This window comes from Hyperoodon ampullatus, assembly GCF_949752795.1.
Source record: "Hyperoodon ampullatus genome assembly, chromosome: 2".
NCBI classification, from domain to species: Eukaryota; Metazoa; Chordata; class Mammalia; order Artiodactyla; family Ziphiidae; genus Hyperoodon; species Hyperoodon ampullatus.
This window is the reverse complement of record NC_136915.1, coordinates 68,948,290-68,967,527: the sequence shown is the minus strand read 5'-3', so window position 1 is coordinate 68,967,527 and position 19,238 is coordinate 68,948,290. Positions and strand designations below refer to the sequence as shown.

Sequence of the window (19,238 nt, the reverse complement as noted above, 5' to 3'; positions counted from 1 at the left end):
AAATGGGGGAAAACTGATCAATTTTTAGAGTGATATAGGAAATGAGACAGTGAATGACTGGATGTGAGGCATGAATGAGAGGTGGAAGTGCTTAAGGCTCTCAGGTTTCTGATTTGAGCATCTGGGTGGGTGATGAAGCCAAATAAACACTTGGATATATCTGTCTGAAGCTCACCCAGACACAGGAAGAAAACCAAGTCATGATATCATTGAAGCCAATTAAAATGTTTCAGGAAGGGGATGCAGCATTCACGTGTCAACTTACTTAAAAATAAAGTTTCTCAGGTAACTATATTTAACAAACATTAAAATGGTATAGAGGCTTCCCTGGATTCTGTGGTTAAGAATCCGCCTGCCAATGCAGGGGACACGGGTCTGATCCCTAGTCTGGGAAGATCCCACATGCCGTGGAGCAACTAATCCCATGTGCCACAACTACTGAGCCTGCGCTCTAGAGCCCGCGAGTGACAACTACTGAAGCCCACGCACCTAGAGCCCGTGCTCCACAACAAGAGAAGCCACCGCAGTGAGAAGCCCGTGTAGAGTAGCCCCTGATCTCCACAACTAGAGAAAGCTCGTGCACAGCAACGAAGACCCAACGCAGCCAAAATAAATAAATAAAATTTTAAAAAATGGTATAAGAAGTATAACTTTGTAACAAAGTTTAGTAGCAATATCCAGAGTGATGGTAAGCATTTTGGAGAGTTAACTAATTGTGATTAAATGGCTTTGATCATTTAATATATCCCAGATGGGATGGATACTGGAAAGAAAGGAGGAAAGGAAGGAAGGAGTGAGGGAGGGAAGGAGGAAATGTGGAAAGGAGAAGAGAATGGAGAGGAGGGAAGGAAAGGTGGGGGTAGGAACCCCCCTCCCTCCTCGCTTAGATACTTAGTTCTGGAAAACATGCCTTCCCAGAGAAGGACGATAACATACACCCCTCTATGCTAGGCATAGCAATTTAATCAGAACTTTCTCAACACTATAATGAAGCAAACACCTTTAACTGACAGTGTTATGCCATAGGAGACTTTAATAACTTATATGTCATCCCTACTTTTGGCATATAAGTTCAGAAATAATAGGGTATTCCCCAAAGTTGAATGATTCTCATAACATACTGAATCCCAATGGCCTTCTCCAGTCATATTCTATCTTACCATGCTTCTCCTTGCTTCAGCAAATGCCTTCTTTTCTTCCTCTATTCTTTTTCTGGCTTCTTCTTCTGCTCTCCTTTTTTCATCTTCTCTCCTTTGTCTTTCTATTTCTTCAAAACTGAGTTTGAGTTTACCAGGGCGGTACCCTTTAAAAATGTTTTCTGTGTCTTGGTTTTCCTCCTCTTCATTTACCTAACCAAGAAACAACTCACTACTAAGAACTGGGATTCATCAAAGACAGGAATGAATTATAAATCAAAAGGCACAGACTCAGCCACCTTACACAGAAATGTTTCTTTGTTCTAGTATTCTTGACCAAAATCCCCTTCCTTTATAACGTCTCATATGATTTAAAAAATCAAATTTGGAAAAATTCCAAATAAAGATGTACCCAAGTTAAATAAAACTGCTCAAGCAAGTCAAATTTTTAAATGGATAAGATTAATTGTTTAAAATTCTTAAGGAATCATTTAAAAGTTTTATTAAACATTAACTCTCCCAGAACAAACATAAAACATGTGTGTGGACCTACTAGAGAAAGGACTTGAGGACACAGGGAGGGGGAAGGGTAAGCTGGGACGAAGTGAGAGAGTGGCATGGACATATATACACTATCAAACATTAAACAGATAGCTAGTGGGAAGCAGGCGCATAGCACAGGGTGATCAGCTCGGTGCTTTGTGACCACCTGGAGGGGTGGGATGCGGGGGTGGGAGGGAGGTAGACGCAAGAGGGAAGAGATATGGGAACATATATTTATGTATAACTGATTCACTTTGTTATAAAGCAGAAACTAACACACCATTGTAAAGCAATTATACTCCAATAAAGATGTTAAAATAAATAAATAAATAAATAAATAAATAAAAGTAACACCAACACACAGATGTGGGTCCTACTCAGTTTAAGATATGGAATGTTTCCAGTACTCTTGAAGGTCCTCGTGTATCCTTCAAGAGCCCATCCACCTTTTGCTGGCTTTTCAGAGGAAACTAATATGCTTAATTTTGTGTTTGTTATTCTTTTGCTTTGTTTGAATATGTAAAAATTTGTTCAGTGTTGCAGCTTTTGAATTTTACATATAAGAAATTATACTGTATGTGGTCCTATTGACTTACAGTTTTGCTGAATCTTGTAGTTTTTTTTAGATTTATCTGTGTTGATGGGGCTACCTGTAGTTAATTATTTTCTATTGCTGTGTAGTATTTCATTGATTAAAAATTCTACAATTTATCTTCCAAAAAAAAAAGTGTGTGTGTCTGTGTGTGTGTACTTAAATTGAGGTTCAAGTATACACAAACTGAGTCTCTTACATAATAAAAGAAAGTTCTCATTCTGTAATTTTCATGGATTTTTTTTACTATGAACTATGGTTATTAAATGGATAAAACATTATCTGGAAATATTTTATATACAATTCAAATTTTATGATTTTATAATTAAAATTCTAATGTAATTCTAATTAAATTAATTAAATACTCATTGAAATTTATGATTTGATTAATTAATGATATTTCTATGTCTTTTCACTAAATTGACCACCAGTGATATCTAAAATGTGTAGGTATTATCCAACTGTAACTACCCAAAATATTGGGTTGGCCAAAAAGTTTGTTTGGGTTTTTCCATAACGTTTTACGGAAAAACCTGAATGAAATTTGGCCAACCCAATAACAACATTTTCAAACAAACATCTAGAAAATTAAAATTTTGGAGATATAGACCTCAGAACATCATTAATGAAAGCTGATCAAGAAAGTCTGAAAGTTTAAAAAATTATATATATTCCATTCTTAAATTCTTGCAATGAGATTTGGAATCAGTGTTTTATTTCAATTTTATTTCTTGTTAAATCTGTTACTATAATAATAGCAGTTAACATTTTTAAAGCACTTATTGGGAATTCCCTGGCGATTTAGTGGTTGGGACTCCGTGCTTCCATTGCAGGGGGCATGGGTTCAATCCCTGGTCAGGGAACTAAGATCCCAAAAGCTGTGCTGCGAGGTCAAAAATAATAATAATAAAAAGATAAAAATACATAATAAATGAATAAATAAATAAAGCACTTATTATATGCCAGACACTACTCTAACTGCTTTCTATATTAACTCATTCAATGATTTAAGAAGTAGGCACAGTTATTTTCACCATTTTACAAATGAGGAAACTAAGATGTAGAGAGGTTCAATAACTTGTCCATGGGTACACAATAAAGGTTAGATATCTGAATCCAGACAGTCTGGCTCCAAAATCCATGCTCTTAAGCACTTAGATTATATACATTACACACATATATACATATCTCTCTCTATATTCAGTATATATATATACTGACACTAAGTGTACAATTATGATTAGATTTGAAAGTGTGCTGCACCATGCTATTAAACACATTGCAGGCTGAGCTAACAGATGAAGAGAAATCAGATTTGTTGAATAACTATTTTGTATGTTTACAACAATTTATAAAAATAAAAATTTAAGGCATATTAGGTAAAATATCTCAAAATGAAAACTAGAAAATAATATAAATGCATGTTATATATGGAATATGTATACAGTTTCAAAATCAGACCCTTGTATATAGAAAATCTCCTTAAATATATAGCAATGAACCTTATCTAAAGCCAGCTACCTCCCTTAATATTAAATGTTTTATATATAACATTTATATAACATATTATACATATAATATATAATTTGTATAATATATAAATGTTATGTATCATAATAAATTATGTATTGTAATATCATATATAAATGTTACATATATCAGTTTGTTTTACCATTTGCCGCCTTGCTTCTTCAAAAGCACGCCTCTCTTCTTCTAAACGTTTTCTTGCTTCCTCCTCAGCTTGCTTCCTTCGGTTTTCTTGTCTTTGTCTTTCCAATTCTTCAAAAGTCAGTTTCAATTTTCCAGGAGAAAGTGACTCTTTTTTTGCCTCACTTTCCAGTTCATCGTCCTAAGAAAACATAACAAAAACCTGTTAATCATAAAGGGATATGCTGCTAACCAACTTAACTGCTTTTATTTGTTCTTTATTTTAAAAAATTACCATGACCAATGAAAGACACTTTGCTTCCTTGAGAGACCGACGTTGTTCTTCATATCTTATTCTTTTATCTTCTTCATACTTGATCCTTTCCTTTTCTTCTTGTTCTTTTTCTAGATCTTCAAAATTCTTTTTTATTTTTCCAGATGTTTTGTGTGATTTGACAGGTACCACTGTTACAAGCAGTGAATCATCTCCTTCCTAATTTATAAAATAGAAAATTAGCATATTTCTTCCTAATCAAAATTTAGGTTTCATGGGACTTCCATCATTGGTGGATTTCATTACATTGCCATCAATGTTATGAAGAACAAAAATTAATATTTTTTACAGATTTCTATTAAATAGCTCTTTCTCTGAATTCATTGTACATGATGAGTTAATCTTATTGAAATCCACTGCTGACAGGTTTCAAGAAGCATCTTTTTTCCTAGAAGATGGTGTTAATACAGCTGTTTGGATAAAATTGCATGAAATTATCTGAATTTCACTATCCGTGCACTCATCCCACAAAAGGTAATGTGCATGTGAGCATACTCTAAATCAATTTGATGGTGGATGGCTTCAGTTTAAACACACAAGAAAGGTTTCTGTGTTTGATTTTTCTCTCCATGCAAGTTTTTAAATATTTAATAAAACTAACATTTTAGCAAGGAAAAAAAACCCCAGTATTTCCAAGTGATTTAGAAAACATTTATATTATGGACAAAACTCTTTGGCCTTTGGTCCTATTCAAATATTCTTAAACTTGTTTTTAAAATCCATTTTAATTAGTTCTATTACATCATCTGTTATTGCCTTTGAACTTTTTTCAAAAACAAAGTGAAGAACTGTAATATGTAACACATGCCTCCTAAAATAAAACTGCTTCCAATTTATGTGGCTGTAGTTTTAGGCACACCATCAAATTGATTGATCTTTAACTTTCTCTGTTAGATAAAAAGAGATAACTAAAATTTTTGTGGTTTGAACATTCCTTCATGGTAATAGGTACTGTACTCTCTGCTAGTATGTGATAAGCAAAACAAACTATCAGGAACTCTGAGGAAAGAAGACAAATGATGAAAAGAAAACTGCCTTTTTCAAATGTTAGCTTTCAACAATCTCAACTATTAGTAACAGTTCAAGAAATATACAGCCTTGGCAGAGTATCTCAAACCGAGACTTGTGTCTCTAACCATGAAAGCAAAAACATACTTTTCTTTAAAAACACTAAGCTATAGCGTTTGAAAGTTCAAAAGTATGATCTTGCTTTGCAAAATATTTTTGTCCTTTTTGTTGTTGTTGCTATATTTATAATAAAAAAACTCTTAATTTTTTTAATTGAAAGATTATTTGTGAATCAGATAATTTTAGGTGAATGTTTCATTAAAGGAAATGTCCATTTACCTCTGATGCTGATTCAGTTCCCGTATTGTTTATGTCCTCAATCTATTGAATAAGAATTTTATATCATTACATTACATCAGATTTCTGCTTTTTGCTTTAAACATACAACTGAAAAGTATTCGTTGTGATTTATGGTAAATTTCAAAATTTAGAATTCTGAAGTATTTTATGTTGCTCCAAATTAGCCAATTATGTCCTTTTAAATAGAGATTAAACTTTATATTAATTTTTGCATTTTGATATCAATATCTAGGGAACAACATATTAAGAAAAAATTAAAATAAAGCCTACCTTTGTAATTCTGGAATTTGAATAATGGACCAAACTCTTACAATCTGGCTGTGAGCTTACAACCAGCAGTTATTAACGTTTCTGTAGCAATTTAAACGGAGCTACAGAAACATTTCTCCATTCTCTCTCTGCCACAGTGAAAGGAAAACCTATCATTAGCAATCAAATAATCATCATGACTATATTTTATAATATAAATAGATGGCAAAAATATAACTGACACAATAATAAAGTGCAGTAAAAGGTGTAGGCTTTCACATGGCTAGTTTAGAAGGGAAAATAATTCTGGAAATCATAATTGTTTACTCTATATTTTGACAGATCTAGGTAGGAAAGGCCCTCATTCAAAAAGAGGGAGCTCAATTTAGCCATTAAGATTAGCTTGAGGGGCAGGCTAATGTACAATACATAACAGAGTGAGAAATGACAGAAAGGTGATTTAAATAACACAATGTTTGAGATCTCAGGAAAAGGAAACATAAGCAACAGGAAAATGGAAAAAGTTAGAAAGTAAAAATTCAGATTGTTTATTATTTTAATTTGATTTTTAACACCAGTGAAAGAGCTGGAAGTAGTTTGTTCCTCACTCAGTCTAAGGGAATTCTGCTGTACCTTGTCTCATACTAGGAACTGGGCTGGCTAACTCCCTGTTCTCTCATCATCCCACTTTTCTATATTCTCTGTCAAGAAGAAATAATACATATTATTAAGATACCAAATTTCTTGAAAAAGAAATTATTCTGAACAAATCATTTATTAAAAATAAAACTATTTTGTATCTTAATAGTTTATTTTATTTTATTATTATTATTTTTTTTATGGTACGCGGGCCTCTCACTGTTGTGGCCTCTCCCATTGCGGAGCACAGGCTCCAGACGCGCAGGCTCAGCGGCCATGGCTCATGGGCCCAGCCGCTCCGTGGCATGTGGGATCTTCCTGGACCGGGGCACAAACCCGCATCCCCTGCATCGGCAGGCAGACTCTCAACCACTGCACCACCAGGGAAGCCCTTAATAGTTTATTTTAAATAGCTTTGTTCAGAATAATTTGCTTTGTTACAGAATTATTTACTACACTGATTTGTTGTGTAAATGGTGAAGGTTTTATTGAATGATAAATGATACTATGAAAAATTTTCATGAATCTGTAATAAAATAATTACAAAATTATTTCCCTTCAAAAGAGTGCTAACAATTCCTCTACAAATCATGTTAATCTCAATAAAAAGTTCTAGGAGATATGGTGAGAAGCGAGACATTGAGAGCATAGGGAAGAAAAATTCTAAATTTTTTAACTCCAAATTTCTTTTTCTTGCTGCTACAACCTTCTTAGATTTTTATTAGCTTACAGTAGAAAATAAACTATATTTAGAATAGTTTTTCTTTGTTTGGTTGGGTGTTTTTTTGTTTTTATTTTTGCTTTATTCTTTGCTCATTTTAAACCATTATCAAAACAACAAAAGATAGAATTTTTTTTCCATTGGGTTTCAACAAACAAAGAAAAAGATGAATTTGCCTAAGTGGCCATGGTCTCAGTATATTCATAGAGAACTAAGATATTCAGTTCAGTTATAGTGCTAGCTTTCAGAAGCTACTATTGAAGATCTGCTTCCCAATTATTTCTTTTGATTTATGGAAAGAAAACTCCTTTTGCTCCTTCCCAAATCAACTTCCTTTCTCCCCTTTCTTTTCAACATCTCAATCTCCCACCAATAACTTCTCTTTTTCTAAGTTGTTAGACATTAACCTTGTCTATCAAAATATCCTCAAAGATAACCAGATTATACCAAATTAAGATTCTCCCCCCAATTCTTTTTTTTTCTTGCGGTACGCGGGCCTCTCACTGCTGTGGCCTCTCCCGTTGCGGAGCACAGGCTCCGGACGTGCAGGCTCAGCAGCCATGGTTCACGGGCCCAGCCGCTCCGCGGCATGTGGGATCTTCCCGGACCGGGGCACGAACCCGTGTCCCCTGCATCGGCAGGCGGACTCTCAACCACTGCGCCACCAGGGAAGCCCTCTCCCCCAAATTTTATTGGTCTTTGATTGCAACATCCAGAATACGAAGTATGCCTTTTTTTTTTTTTAATTTTTTTTGCAGCACACGGGCCTCTCCCACCGTGGAGCACAGGCTCCGGACGCGCAGGCTCAGCGGCCATGGCTCACAGGCCCAGCCGCCCCGCGGCATGTGGGATCCTCCCGGACTGGGGCACGAACCCGCGTCCCCTGCATCGGCATGCGGACTCTCAACCACTGCGCCACCAGGGAAGCCCGAAGTATGCCTATTTTTAATTCATCATAATATCCTAGAATCTCAGAACTGGTAATTATCTTAAATGTCACTCAGCTACCTGTCTGACTCAGGAATCCTTTCTATAGCGTTCTTGAATATGGACTTATACAAGAGGATTTTTCAAACAAACATTAAGACTCTCTTGACTATGTCATGCCTTACTTCTTATAGTCAAAGTTATATTAAATTTTATTAGATTTGAGTGGAAAATGTATCTAACTAGGTTTTAAAATTAGACTTCCCATATTTGCAAGATGAAATTACTATTAATAGTTTATATTGCTCTACCTACATATTCTCAAATAATTTAATAGGCTAAAAATTTTATTAACCAAGATTCTCTCACACCCTGCCATGTAGTATCTAGGGTTACTAAAGAAAGTGGTTCTTTTTCATGATTAGTTTTCTTCCATCTCTCTCTGAGTATCCTATGTCTTCATCATATTCAAATTCACCTCAACACACACACTTCTTCTTTTTGAAACCACTGCCATATTCAGTTCTTGGGGTGGTAGTGTAATCAGTGCTTTTTGGAAAAGGGCACAAGACTTAAAAGAGGTAGACGAACCCCATGTGTATACTCACCATTTCCTGCCAAACAAACACCATATACTTTAATTATATATTTTATTACCTTATTTTACAGTTTGTATTATAAATATAATTACATATAGTGATATATTTTATATATAACTTAAAATATTGATTTATTATATATTGTATTCCCTTATTATATAATAAGGGAACTCCCTCCTTATAATTGTATTCCCTTGTGAAATTTCATTTCTTTTTTAAAAAAATTAATTATTTATTTTTAGCTGCATTGGGTCTTCATTGCTGTGTGCAGGCTTTCTCTAGTTGTGGCGAGTGGGGGCTACTCTTCATCGTGGTATGAGGGGCTTCTCACTGCGGTGGCTTCTCTTTGTTGCAGAGCACGGGCTCTAGGCATGTGGGCTTCAGTAGTTGTGGCTCGTGGGCTCTAGAGCGCAGGCTCAGTAGCTGTGGGCATGGGCTTAGTTGCTCTGTGGCATGTGGGATCTTCCTGGACCAGGACTCAAACCTGTGTCCCCTGCACTAGCAGGCAAATCCTTAACCACTGCACCACCAGGGAAGTCTGAAATTTCATTTCAAAATGAATACTAATCTTTGATGACTGGAGGTGGCAGAGGTAAAGTACACCAACCTTTCTTCAGACAAAGAGATACAAAGTAATAAAATATAGGAAATTCCAATTCTTTTCTGTAATTCATCCGGCATATGACATTATTTGTCACCATATAAATGACTGTTTGTGCCATAAAAGTGGTTATTTGCAAAGTCAGGGTAAATGAATTTCTTTGACATGCAAATATAGCATATGCTTTGCCTTCTTTGTCACTTAAAAAATTTTTCTTTGTTTGTTTGGGTTTTTTTTCGGCTTCACTGCGTGGCTTGCAGGATCTTACTTCTCTGACCAAGGATCCAACCCTGGCCCCGGCAGTGAAAGCGCCAAGTCCTAACCACTGGACCGCCAGGGAATTCCCTGTCACGTTTTTTAAAGAAAAGTAGTAGAAACTGAAAGAAGCATAGCAAATAGATTTAAGGCACTTAAAGAGTAGGCAAAAAAGAGCCAAGTACAATCTCACAATAAAAACGGTTATGAAAGACAATATACAGTGAAGACGATGTTAGGATAGTTGTTGAAATACTGATGACAGAAGGAGGAGAAACTAAAATGATTTCATGACATTTTATCTATATGTATCATTATTTAGGTGAAACATTTATTTATAGCCCACTTACTTTGTACCAGGCACTGTACTAAGTGCTTTGCATTTATTAACTCATATAATCTTATTAAAAATGCTAGGAGATAGATACCATTATTGTCTCGTTAAGCTCAATAAATTGATCATCTCTTTTGATCCTACAGTGTAGACAAGGTTAAAGTACATAAGCAATATAACTGTCTTCTGTGTCTTTTTTCTATGTCTCTATGACTACAGATCGTTTATAATATAAAACGAATATCAATATATTAAAGAACTTTTTGTGAATTGACCAGTTCTTTACTTAATAAAATGTAATTATGACTATTAGAATTTCAAGTTTCTATGTCATTACACTCATGAATCATTTGGAGACATTAGCTTTTTCTGGAAATTAGATCAGATTCTTGAGTATTTTAAAATACTTACCAGCTTCTTAGTTCTCATGCTCTGAGAAGAAAACATATGGGAATTCTAAGTTCATTAAGAGACTATATAAAATCATAGTAATAATGTTTTTCTCCCTCTAATTTGTCCTCTGTGGCTATGGGCAACAGTAATGGCTATACGACGGAAATGACTGTCACACATTTCTCCCTTCTACTACCATCCCCAACTTAAAAAACAAAGCTAAGCTAGCTAATAATACCATTATTGAATAAAATGTGACTTGAATTTGTTTCAAATAATTGAGTAGGAAGATATCCTAATTAAGCCTGTGTTTGATAATAACCAGCAAGTATTTTTTGATTGCTATTAAAAGACCAGCATTTTGTTATATGCTTGTGGATAGTTTATGTGTGAACTTGCCTTATATCTTTGTAAAATTCTCTAATGTGTCAAGACAAATAAGGAATGTGGACATTGTAAGGAATGCAGAGAGAATGATAAGATGGTATATAACAAAAGTCATGTCAGTATTCAACCTTGAAATACGCACATTCTGCCCTTATCCTTCTAGGCATTTGATATTAAATATTTGTGCTTAAGATCTTATTTCCATGTTAGCTACTATTTAATAGGTTTCTGTTATATTAAAATATTTTGATTAGGCAGCATACTGATTAGTTTTACTCTGTACAATTAGTTTCTGAAGCAAATACCAACTTAATATCTAGTGTATACCTGCTCAGCCCTTTTTGCTAATTCACGTTGTATCTTCCTCTTTTCTAACATATCTTGCTCAATTCTGCGTTTTCGTTCCTCTTCTGTTCTCTTCCTTTGTTCCTCTTGTCTTTGTTTCTCCATTTCAGCAAATTTACCTTTAACAGTTCCTAAGAATATATGAAACATGTTTGATATTTTGCTATGCTTCCTTTTTTGCAGTTTTATTTACAATTTGCCCCTCAAGTGTCTTACCTGTTAGCTTTGGGACATAAGCCTTTTCTACTTTAGAAGATACCTCTTCCTCATCATCAGAAGCAAGCATTTCTTTAATCTAGATGGTTAAATAAATTAATATGAACATATCCAAACTTTAGACTAGATCACATTATATGCAGAGTTTGCAGTTAGCTTATAAACACAGAAAATATTAAATATAGTTAATATGAAATGTAGTTAATGTGAATAACAAATAAAATGTAAAAGATGAAAATGAATATTTACATGAGAATAAAATAAAATAAAATAACCTCCTGCTTTTTCCTGTTCCATTCTCTCTCTCTAATATATTGTTCTTTTCTTCTTTGCTTTTCGTTTCTAGATCTCCTTTGATTTCTTTCTTCCCTGGCTCTTTGCATGGCTTCAAACTTATCCTTTACATCACCCTTGCCAAGTTTTGGCACATAGGTTTTTGGTACAGGTTTAGATGAAGAAAGCAGAAGCTTCATTAGAAGAAAATAAAGAGAAGAAAGTTAAAAAAATAAGAAAGGAAGAAATTAGGTAAAGATAGATCAGAATAAGCAATATAAGAAATATTTATTGAAACAGACTATAGATAGAAATGAGTTTGAAACCTTTATTTGTATAATCGGAATCTGATTAGATACTTTCTAAAATCTAAGTATGAAAAATGAAATTACAGAAAATATGAGAGTAAAAATGTTATTAATATATAGCAAAGAAGTCCCATTTTGTAGGTATGTTCCACTGCAGCTGAAGACTAGCAAAATATAAAAATTGAAGACTGGATTCCAATTTAAAACAACATGTATTTTATTGTCGTATTTCATTACATTAAAGATTCAGATTTTACACCTCTTGCTTAAAAGATACCAAGACTAATTTTAATAAATTACATGAAGTTGAAAACAAAGCAAAAAGTTTAAGACTAATTCACATAAGCCTAATTCTTGCTTGTTTCCATATCTAATATCAGCAAAACTGAAGGCCTTTACTTCTCATTTGTGGCTGAGGTGAGCCAAGGTCTTTGTGCACAAGCAGTGATTTTTGTTGTTACTACTGCTATACTGCCCATCTAGAACTTCTTTAAACCCAAGTTGAAAATATGTAAGAATGCTGTATCATTCCAAGTAGGATGTGCCCTAAGAGGAAAATTCCCAAATGACAAAAGAGCTTTCCAAAGAAGGAGGAATCTGTTAAAAGACTAGAGAAATGATTTTCCTCCATCTGAAACCAGGAAAGCAAATTATTTTCATCTTTTTGAAAATTAAACTGATCTCTAAAAGAAGTTTCAGAAAATAAAACTTCATTGCCTCAGAACACCAAACCCTTTCTTCTAGTGATAATGGCAAATTGCTTAATTAATCTGTGCCATACCCAGCCCCATTTTATTTTCTACTTATGGTGCCATTGGCCATTTTAAGGTTTTTTAAAGTTTATAATTTTGGGGTGTCAGCAACTGATTTCTTCTTATTACAACTCTCAGTAACAACAGCCAAGAACCAGAAAAAGGCCTAAGATAAGTTTAATTGCAGCTGCTAGAAGTAGCTAAGAAGGATCCTCATCTGAGAGTGAATTATCTCTTTCTCCTTAAAGTATATACATCAATTGTTTTTTTAATACTGAAAACATAACTTCTAAAATTTATCAAGATATTAAAATCTACTCAAGATGCTAGCCATCACATCCACTTCACTATCACTCACAAAACTTAATAATCATGCTTCCTAGATAAGAATCCAAACGAAAATACTGGGCCCAAGACCAGCCTATGAATTTTACCTCTTCTTATGTTTTACATCTTGACACTATGTCACTATGAACTTCTGTGAATGACCTTTCCACCAGTTGCCCTTTTCAGCAATTCTACAGTCAACCCTATGACTCCCCTATTTTTTAACTTTTAAGACTTACCTCAGCCTTTTGGGAAATATCATTCATGTTTGCTCTATGCGGTCTTGGGGTGATTATGAAGCTTTGTAATTTTTTGCACCTGAAAAAAATATATTAGTATTGAATAAGAATTTTGATGCCTTAATTTTTTAATATGCTGTGTATTTTTTTAAAGAGAAATAGCACGTTAATTGCCCCTCAAAAAATAATGACATCATCCAAGCAAGTAATAAATTATAATAACCCTCAGCTTCTTTTCCCAAGATTCAGGGTATAGAAGGTACAAGGCGCAAGGTGTTAAAAGATTCTTGTAAGTTTACAGCCCAGAATAACTTAGTGAATGTATCAAGTACCCTTGCAAAAAAATTGTATTCTGCAGTTATTGGATGTATTATTCTATAATTATCAATGGGGCCAAGGTGGTTGATTTTGTTATTTAGGTCTTCTATGTCTTTACTAAAAAAAGTTTTTTTTGGCCTAGTTATATCAGTCTTAAACTATATGGAATTTTCTACTCCTTTATTATTTTATTTATTTTTGGCTGTGTCCGGTCTTAGTTGAGGCACGTGGGATCTTCGTTGAGGCATGAGGGATCTTTTCGTGGCAGCGCGGGCTCTTCATTGTGGTGTGTGGGTTTTCTCTTCTCTAGTTGTGGCACGCAGGCTCCAGGGGACATGGGCTCTGTAGTTGTGGCGCGTGGGTTCCAGAGCACGTGGGCTCTGTAGTTTGCAGCACATGGGCTCTAGTTGAGGCACGCGAGCTCAGTAGTTGTGGTGCACAGACTTAGTTGCCCCGTGGCATGTGGGATCTTAGTTCCCTGACCAGGGATCAAACCCACGTCCCCTGCATTGTAAGGCGGATTCTTTACCACTGGACCACCAGGGAAGTCCCTGTCTATTCCTTTAATTCTGTCATTCTTGTTTTATGCAATTTCAAACTTTTAAAAATGCATATGTTATGACTATAATATCTTCTTCTTGAATTGGCTCTTTCATCAGTATGAAATTTCCCTCTTCTTATCTCATTGTATTGAATTTATCTGTTATTAAAATAGCCACACCAACTTTCTTTATTGCATGGTGTATAATTTTCTAGCCATTTACTTTCAACCTATTTATCCCTTTATATGTAAAGCACATCTCTTGGACACAGCATATAATTGGATGTTACAATTCTGATAATACCTTTTAATTGTAGTGTTTAGCCCATTAACATTTAAGGTAACTATGTATATGAATGGACTTAAGCCTACCATTTTACTATTTGTTTATTGTTTGCCCCTCTTTTTTTGCTCCTCTATTATTCTTTTTCTGCCTACTTCTGTATTAATTGAATAATTTTTAGAATTTTATCTATTGGCTTTAAACTTTTAATTAAAAAAATTTTAAGGTATAATAGACATACAATAAGTTATACTTTTTGAAAGTGCACAATTTGATAAGTTCTGACATATGTATATACCCATGACACCATCACCACAATCATGATATAAATAAATAAATAAATAAATAAATAAATAAATAAATATACGGGGACTTCTCTGGTGGTCCAGTGGTAAAGAATCTTCCTTCCAATGCAGGGGATGCGGGTTCGATCCCTGGTTGGGAACTAAGATCTCACATGCCGTGGGGCAACTAATCCTGTGTGCCACAGTTACTGAGCTCACCCGCCTCAACTAGAGCCCACGTGCTGCAAACTACAGAGCCCACGTGCTCTGGAGCCCAAGCGCCACAACTAGAGAAGAGAAAACTCTCACGCCACAACTAGAGAGAAGCCCGTGCACTGCAAGAAGATCCCATGTGCCACAACTAAGACTAGATGCAGCCATAAAAAATAAATAAATAAATAAATAAACAAATAAATAAATGAAATATTTAAAAAATATATGTATATGTAGGGATTCCCTGGCGGTCCAGTGGTTAGGACTTGGTGCTTTCACTGCTGTAGCCTGGCTTCAATCCCTGGTTGGGGAACTAAGATCCCTCAAGCCATGCAGCATGGCCAAATAAAAAAAGATATGAATATACACATTACACCCAAAAGTGTTCTCAGACCCCCTTTAACCTCCCTTTCCTTCTAGACTTTCCCACCTCCATCCCTAGGCAGATATGCTTTCTGGCACTGTAGATTAGCTTAAATTTGCTATAAATGGAATCATACAAGTATATACTCTATTGTTTGGCTTCTTTCACCATGCATAATTATTTTGAGATTCATCCATGTTGTTGCATATAACAATAGTTCATTTCTTTTTATTACTGAATTTTATTCCGTTGTATGAATATACCAGAGTTAACCACTGTTAATCATTCATCTGTGGATGGACATTTAGGTTGTTTCCACTTACTATTACAAATATAGCTGGTATTGGGCTTCCCTGGTGGTGCAGTGGTTGAGAATCTGCCTGCCAATTCAGGGGACATGGGTTCAAGCCCTGGTCTGGGAAGATCCCACATGCCATGGAGCAACTAAGCCCATGTGCCGCAACTACTGAGCCTGTGCTCTAGAGCCCATGAGCCGCAACAAGAGAAACCACCACAGTGAGAAGCCTGCACACCGCAGTGAAGAATAGCTCCCGCTCGCGGCAACTAAAGAAAGCCCACGCACAGCAACGAAGACCCAGTGCAGCCAAAATTAAATAAATTAATTAATTTAAAAAATAATAAAAATATAGTCTCCTTATTAAAAAAAAACAAATAAGCTGGTATGAATATTCACGTACAAGTCTTTCTGTGGACATATGCTTTTTTATTTCTCCTGGGTAAATAAATAAAGTATAATGGCTAGGCCTTATGGTAAATGTATGTTTAACTTTTTAAGAAACTGCCAGGCTGTTTTCCAAGTGGTTGTACCATCTTATCTTCCCACCAATAGTGTACAAGAGCTATACTTTCTCTACATCTTGATCAACACTTGGTATCATCTTCTTAATTTTAGACATTCTAAATGTGTGTAGTGACATCATATTATGGTCTTAACATTTCCCTAATACCTAATGATATTGAACATCTTTTCATATGTATCTTTTCTATCTGTAAATATTCTTTGGTGAAGGTATTTGTTTAAATCTTTTGCCCATTTTATTACTTGGTTGTTTATTTTCCCATTATTAAGTTTTGAGAGTACTTTGTATATTCTAGGTACAAGATGTATATCAGATGTATGAATAGGAAAGATTTTTCTCCCACTCTTTGGCTTCTCTTTTATTTTATTTTTATTTTTATTTTTTTTTTGGTCGTGCGGCACAGCTTGCGGGACCTTAGTTCTCTGAGCAGGGATTGAAGCCAGGCCACGGCAGTGAAAGCACAGAGTCCTAACCACTGGACCGCCAAGGAATTCCCTGTCTTTTCATTTTCTTAACGGTGTCTTTTGAAGAGCAGAAGTTCTTCATTTTTATAAAGTCCATTTTATCAATTTTTTTCTTTTATGGAATGTGCTTTTGGGGTTGTACTGGCACAAAGAACCCAAAGAGAATTTATCCTACATTTTCTTCTACAAGCTTTATAGTTTTAGGTTTTGCATTTAGGTCTTTGATCCATTTTCAGTTAAGTTTTGTATATGGTGCAAGATCTTTCTTTTTTTTTTGTATTTTTTCAGGGCCAGTTATTGAAAAACTTATCTGGGCTTTGCTGGTGGCTTAGTGGTTAAGAATCCGCCTGCAGGGGATTCTTGGGGACATGGGTTCGAGCCCTGGACCAGGAAGATCCCACATGCCACGGAGCAACTAAGCCCGTGCACCACAACTACTGAGCCCGCATTCTAGAGCCCATGAGCCACAACCACTGAGCCCGTGAGCCACAACTACTGAAGCCCACAAGCCTAGAGCCGGCGTGCCACAAGAAGAGAAGCCACTGCAATGACCAGCCTGCGCACTGCAACGAAGAGTAACCCCCGCTCGCCACAACTAGAGAAAGCCCTCTCGCAGCAACAGACCCAACGCAGCCAAAAATAAATAAATAAAATAAATTTATAAAATAAAAAAAAAGAAAAAGCATACCCTTTCTCCACTGAAATGCCTTTGTACCTTTGTCAAAAATCAATTGACCATATACATATGTGGGTCTATTTTTGGACCCTCCATTCTGTTCCATCAATTTATCTGTCTCTCTTGATGCCAATATTACGTTTGTTTGTTTGTTTTTAACTATAGTCACCATGCCACAATTTTTTTTTTCTTGGTCATGCCATGGGGCATGTAGGATCTTAGTTCCCAACCAGGGATCAAACCCGTGGCCCCTGCATTGGGAGCGTGGAGTCCTAACCACTGGACCACCAGGGAAGTCCCTGATTAGTGTACTATATAATAAGACCTGAAAAGGGTGGTGTAGGGAATTCCCTGGTGGTCCAGTGGTTAGGACTCCATGCTTCCGCTGCTGGGGCTTGGGTTCGATCCCTGGTCAGGGAACTAAGATACTGCAAGCCGTGCAGCATGGCCAAAAAAAAAAAAAAAAAAAAAATTAAAAGAAAAAGAAAAGGGTAGTGTAACTCTGACCCTTCTTTTTCAAACTTGTTTTGGCTATTTTAAGTCCTTTGTATTCACATACAAATTTTAGAATCAGATTGTCAATTTCTGTAAAAACGCCTGCTGTGATATTCATTGGGATTGTGTTGAAAACTGTAGATGGATTTGAGGAGAATTCACATCTTAATACTGTTGAGTCTTTTGATCTATGAACACAGTATATCTCTTGATTCAGTTACATCTTCTACAATTTTTTCTCAGACATGTTTTATAGTTTTCACTGTGCAGGTCTTCCACATCTTTTGTGAGATTTATCTCTAAATAATTTCATGTTTATTGATGCTGTTGTAAATGCTGCTTTTTACATTTCAATTGATGATTGTTTGTTGCTAGTATATAGAAATACAACTTTTTTTTTTTTTTTTTTGGCTGTGTTGGGTCTTCATTGCTGCGCACGGAAGAATTTCTTTATTCGCGGCGAGCGGGGGCTACTCTTTGTTGTGGTGCGCAGGCTTCTCATTGCAGTGGCTTCTCTTGTTGCAGAGCATGGGCTGTAGGTGCGCGGGCTTCAGTAGTTGTGGTGTATGGGCTTAGTTGCTTCGCAGTATGTGGGATCTTCCCAGACCAGGGATCGAACCTGTGTCCCCTGCATTGGCAGGCAGATTCTTAACAACTACGCCACCAGGAAAGTCCAGAATTTATTTTTGTGTTCTGATCCTATATCCTGTTACCCTGCTGAAGTAATTTATTACTTTATTGTAGATTCCATCAGATTTTCCACATAGACGATTATATCATCTGTGAACACAGTTCTAACTTTTACTTTCCAATCTGGATGTCTTTTATTTCTTTTTCTGGCTTGATTGTACTAGCTAGACTGTTCAGTACAATGTGAAATAGAAGCAGTGAAAGGAACCAACAAGGACCTACTGTATAGCACAGGGAACTCTGCTCAATATTCTGTAATAAGCTAAATGGGAAAAGAATTTGAAAAATAGAGGTATGTATATGTACAACTGAATCACTTTGCTGTACACCTAAAACCAACACAAAATTGTAAATCAACTATAGTCCAGTACTTTTAAAAAAAGAAGAAGAAGTAGTGAGGACAGACATTTTGCCTTGTTCCTGATCTTAGGGGGAAAATGTTCGGTCTTTTACCATTAAATATGATTTTTAACTATAGATTTTTCTTAGATGCTCTATATCAGATTAAGTTCTTTTCTATTCCTATTGTGGTGGAGTAATTTCAGGAATGGAAGTTGTATTTAATTTAATGCCTTTTCTATGTCTATGAAGTAATCATATGATTTTAATTTTCATTATGGTGAATTACATTAATTTTCAAATGTTAAATAGACTTCATTTTTTTAATGTAAGTTTGTTTATTATTATTATTGTTATTTTATTTATTAATTTATTTATTTGGTTGCGCCCGGTCTTAGTTGCAGCAGGCGTGCTCCTTAGTTGAGGCTCTCAGGTTCCTTACTTGCGGCTGGTGGGCTCCTTAGTTGCAGCTTGCAGGCTCCTCAGTTGCAGCTCGCCAGCTCCTTAACTGTGGCATGTGAACTCTTAGTTGCAGCAGGCATGTGGGATCTAGTTACCCAACCAG

The 19,238-nt window shown here is 35.5% G+C and overlaps 1 protein-coding gene across 2 annotated transcripts in view; it reads right to left on the bottom strand.

The window, feature by feature from the left end:
- Nucleotides 1–19,238, bottom strand: part of NEXN (nexilin F-actin binding protein) — a gene marked incomplete at its 3' end in the record, with an annotated part of 57,247 nt that overhangs the window by 19,666 nt on the left and 18,343 nt on the right. The window contains exons 1-8 of one of the 2 annotated variants that reach the window (XM_079726207.1): nucleotides 13,186–13,227; nucleotides 11,562–11,753; nucleotides 11,287–11,365; nucleotides 11,053–11,201; nucleotides 5,600–5,641; nucleotides 4,214–4,411; nucleotides 3,944–4,120; nucleotides 1,161–1,349 (exon numbers count right to left, since the gene is read on the bottom strand). In XM_079726207.1, the coding sequence (XP_079582333.1) occupies nucleotides 1,161–1,349; nucleotides 3,944–4,120; nucleotides 4,214–4,411; nucleotides 5,600–5,641; nucleotides 11,053–11,201; nucleotides 11,287–11,365; nucleotides 11,562–11,753; nucleotides 13,186–13,212 (1,053 nt within the window). In that variant the 5' untranslated portion in view covers nucleotides 13,213–13,227. Of the gene's footprint in view, nucleotides 1–1,160; nucleotides 1,350–3,943; nucleotides 4,121–4,213; nucleotides 4,412–5,599; nucleotides 5,642–11,052; nucleotides 11,202–11,286; nucleotides 11,366–11,561; nucleotides 11,754–13,185; nucleotides 13,265–19,238 lie in introns of those variants that run through there. The other variant, XM_079726208.1, reaches the window with a different exon arrangement.